This window comes from Nansenia antarctica (genome assembly GCF_963989245.1).
Source record: "Nansenia antarctica genome assembly, chromosome: 10".
Taxonomy (NCBI): domain Eukaryota; kingdom Metazoa; phylum Chordata; class Actinopteri; order Argentiniformes; family Microstomatidae; genus Nansenia; species Nansenia antarctica.
The window spans coordinates 9,858,357-9,862,770 of NC_137680.1; the positions used below are offsets into that span (position 1 = coordinate 9,858,357).

The following is a 4,414-nucleotide window of genomic DNA, read 5'->3' on the forward strand; positions in this document are numbered from 1 at the left end:
CTTTACCGAGCGACTTCACGCAGCGGGATGATCCGTGGTGGTGGTGGGAGGAGGGCAGGGGGAGGGGCGTGTGTGAGTTCCCTCCACACGCACTCTGGGACATGTAGTCTTTTCTAATAAGGCAAAGACAGCCCTAGAAAAGACTGTATCTGTCTATAGAATGATGTAACCAGTACCAGTAACCAATTTGCATTGTTAACTATTGATTAACAATAACACTAATTATTATATAATTATATAAAATAATTATATATTAATATAAAATAATTATATATTAATATAAAATAATTATATATTAATATAATAATTATTATTATAATAATAATTATTATATAATATATTAACAATAACACTAATTATTATATCATTATATTAAATAACTATAATAATAATAATAATTATTATTATATAATATATTATAGTATAATTATATTAATTAATTAATTAAATTAATTATTGATTATGTGTTTTTTGGACTGCATACAAAAACACTTGTGTTAATGTCTTATCACCGTTATTATTGGATAAATCGACATGTTGAATTTAAATTGCCTTTATTCAGGGGAAGATCAAGCGCAGTGATAAGTGTTGCTTATAAAAATAGATTGGCCTAGCCTTTTTCTAAAATAGAAAAGAATGTGACAAAGAATGAGAAAGTGCATTGGTTTCTAAATACATATATCTAACAATGTATCTATTATCTTTGGCAAATACTCTTCTCAGAGAGTAAGACACTGAAAGGGCTCTAGGTCTATTCAATAAAAACCAGAAACCAGGCATTTCTGGATTAAGACAATCAGCATTCTTCCTACACCAAGAGAAAGCAAGTTTGAAAAAAAAAAAATAAGCTTCTGTTTCTGTCTCACAATAAACATATCAATGATTGCATTAGTCCAAACATGGCACAAGAAGAGTCATTTTGTCTTATATCCAAATTCCTTGATTTAGTCATTTTAAAAGGGTGCATTAAATAATTTTTCCATCCTTAACATTTTTGTGTGTGTTTTTTTTACTTCTATGTGTTCGGTGAAAACACTTGTTCTGGTGAGATAGTTCTGAACCAATCCTTGTGAAGGATAAGACACTATGATTGGAATGGATTGAGGACCTAGCTACAGTTTTATAAACAGCACCCCTGTGACCACTGCAAACCCAGTGAGCAACATCCCCACTTTGGGAATGCGGTTCTGGGGAGAGATGAGCTCATGAGGCAGGATCTCCATGAAGGTGATGTACATGAAGGTGCCAGATGCCAGGCCTTCTAATGTGGACCTGGCTAACTGGAGCTGGGGAGAAGATTTGGTCTCAGTGAGGGCGATGCCCAACCCGATTCCCAGTGGGGACATGACAGTGAAGAGCAGGAGGCAGCCAGCCACGACCACCCTCCGTAGCTTCCCCTGGATCAGCTTGAGGGACAGGCTGAAGGAGATGATGCTCTTGTGGATCAGCAGGGCCAGGCAGATCTCCAGGACCCGCTGGCTGTCCTCCTGTAGACCCACAGCCAGGCCCTCGAACACAGAGTGGAGTGACAGGGAAAACACCAGGACGAAGGCCCGGAGCGCCGAGTGGGAGCTAAGGTCCACATGAAGGTGGACCCCCTCCCCTCCAGGGCCCCTGTCGAGCGCTTGGATGGTGGAGTCCACTAAGGGGCGCCTTTCCTCTGAGTGTCCTGCCGACGGTTCTTTAAGGGCCAAGACGATCTGTTCCAACACCAGGACCAAAAAAAAGCCCATGGCCATGATGAACTCAGGCAGAGGGAAATGGAGCTGTGAGTGGTATAGAAAGAGAAGAAAAAATACTGTCAATATACTTAACAAATACTTGTCCAAAGACACTGCTTTCACTGGCTACTGTGTAGAAAGGAATGATCACACCAAAACGAGTCATTGAAACCACAGCATCATGGGAAAGTCCCTTAGTGTCTGTGGTATAGCACATCACTAAAATAGAATTAGCCACCCTCAAAGCTCAAGAAGTCAGCAGATTAAACAGATAATTTTACATTTTGAAAACTCAATGTCCTCCATGTCAGCCCAGCCTCATTATTTTTACTCATCATTCAATTTTGACACAGATAAAAAAAAAAGGAAGCACTACACTTCCTACACAAGAAACAGCAGATGCAAATGTGAAATGACTATGAATTGGAAGAGACGAGACGAAACGGGAAACAGAAAAGGGAGACTTTCTCAAATCCTTACTGTGATACCAAGGCTAGCAAAAGCCTGGTTGATGCCAGCTAGGTAGTCTGGCACCAGGTCCAGGAGGCAGGTTGCCAAGAACACTCCTCCGGCGAAGCAGCTCACCAAACTCAGCACCTTGTGGCGCGTTTCTGTAGAATGTCACAGACGCAGCACTGTCACAGACGCAACACAGTCACAAATAGTCTGTCATGCGAATTTATTGATAGGCTTTACTCTAAGTCCATTCAAAAACACATCTGGATATATTACAAAGAAGCAGACACCCCTTTATTATTATTATTATCTGTGAAAAGTTAGGCTACAGAATAATGTGCCATCGCATTCATATAACAATATCTTTGATTATTTGGAGATTTCATGTACAATTTATCAATGTCTTTGAATGCCTTGGATATTTTCATGTACAATTTATGAAGAGTCTTTATACCAGCTTCTCTAAAATAAGCATACTGATAGTGATATTATGCTGTGGCTCTTACCTGGGTCGACATTGAACCTCCCAGCTCGTTTGACAATGCACAACGGGGCAAAGCCACAAAGTAGTGTAGTGGAAAAAAGCACAACCAGTGCTCCCAGTTTGATCTCCAGTCCTGGGACATCTGACGGGCTGCTCGTTAGCTCAGATTCCCAACCCTGGGAAGAGCTTTTCCTGAGGGCCATCTTTGTCACTAACTGAGGTCTAGCTCTCAGACGCCCTCCATTGGTTTACTATTGAAAGGCAATGGACCGGAGAGAGGGGGGGAATCTGCAACAGAAAAGTCATAAACATGTAATGAAATTCATAAATCGAAACGGAGTCAGGGAAAATATCATTTGTTTTGTTTGGAGTTAAACTCCCCACATGTGTGTGCTAGACTGGGATAGTGATAACAATGAGATTCAACATCTGGAAAATCGGAATCACCAGCCTAATGTGAATGAATTGTTTGGGGGAAGGAATAAACTGTAAACATACGTCAGATAACGTTGTCAGTGACAGTGTGTAAGATTGTAATAGCTTTGCTGGCTTTTAGAATGTTAGTAGTTTGATATACTAACTAGGCAATGAAAAGTTTTCAGCAACTTGGCTTGGCTGGACTTCAACTACAGCTTAGCTCATCGCCCAGAATTCAGAGATTAGCTAAATGACATAAAAGAAAGTAAAAAATGAATTACCTTTAGTCGCCTTATTTCATTGGACAGCCGGTCGTACGCTTATTGGCACAATCTTCGGTTTAACAGGAAAATAATAAGATGCGGCAGAGTGATATGACCGCTAAGCTCCAAAACTACATTCCGTACGGGAAGTGGTGACGTCATCAACAGTCCGGATAGTCAGCTGATCAACAAGGCTTTCGGGACGCGACGGAGGGAGGGAGGGGCGGAGGGGCATCACAACACGCATTATTTTCCTGTCTAAAATGCTGATCCTTATTTTATGACAGGGCTGCCAAGTTTCACCAAAACTTTGGAGAGAGATTTTTTGCCGGTGGAGCGACGCAAAACTGAGCACGTTTGGCAGCAGCGGCCCGTCTCTCCCACCCAATTATTATTATTATTATTATTATTATTATTATTATTATTATTATTATTATTTTTGCTAGTTTCTTACAATTTTAGATCATAATAAACCAGCACAAGAAATGAAAACAATTGAATTTTTTTATAAAACAAGACAAATTCAGACAGTAATAAAAATATATTATATTTATTATCATCTATCTATAAATCAATCAATCATGTAACATCAGAATAACTATTTTAACTGTCAATCAACCATGTAACATATTAATCACTCTTTTAACTGTCAATCAACCATGTGACCTATAAAGTTACAACATCTTATGCAGTACAACAACCCCAACCCTTACAAGTGGTGTTCATAACTCTGTGTTGTTTATGAACTGTAATCGTTTTGCCATACATTTGGTGTAAACTAAAGGACTAAACACATCCTACGTCAGTTGTGAAGAGGTCACTTCCAAACTCGCGTGGTATAAATGCATGTGGACTCTGGTACACGACATGCTACATTATGTCGTAATCATGCACACAATTGCAACTAATGAGTGTTTTTCGTCATGTGCCGTCCTAGACTTTGGATCTCAAGTAATTCAAGTAAAGAGTAGTAGACCCTTCACAGTCCCAAACAGATTGAAAAGCCATCCCAGAAAGCACCGACGGACCTGGACGAATTCGGGTAATTAAAAAAGTCGTTGAGATGACGTCGT

General features: G+C 39.8%; 1 protein-coding gene across 1 annotated transcript; it reads right to left on the reverse strand.

Moving 5' to 3' along the window:
- Nucleotides 1–567: 567 nt before the first annotated feature.
- Nucleotides 568–3,481, reverse strand: slc39a3 (solute carrier family 39 member 3). Its single transcript, XM_080540650.1, has 4 exons — nucleotides 3,360–3,481; nucleotides 2,684–2,949; nucleotides 2,202–2,332; nucleotides 568–1,766 (listed from the first exon to the last, which is right to left on the reverse strand). Exons 2-4 carry the CDS (start codon nucleotides 2,862–2,864, stop codon nucleotides 1,113–1,115), a joined length of 966 nt encoding a protein of 321 aa, XP_080396776.1. The 5' UTR covers nucleotides 2,865–2,949; nucleotides 3,360–3,481; the 3' UTR covers nucleotides 568–1,112.
- Between the last annotated feature and the right edge of the window lie 933 nt (nucleotides 3,482–4,414).

Coding starts and splice junctions, on each gene's coding strand:
- slc39a3 (XM_080540650.1), bottom strand. CDS start 2,864: ATGGCCCTCAGGAAAAGCTCTTCCCAGGGTTGGGAATCTGAGCTAACG. Junction 2,333..2,683: donor GAGGTTCAATGTCGACCCAG/GTAAGAGCCACA, acceptor GACATTCTACAG/AAACGCGCCACAAGGTGCTG. Junction 1,767..2,201: donor TTGCTAGCCTTGGTATCACA/GTAAGGATTTGA, acceptor TACCACTCACAG/CTCCATTTCCCTCTGCCTGA.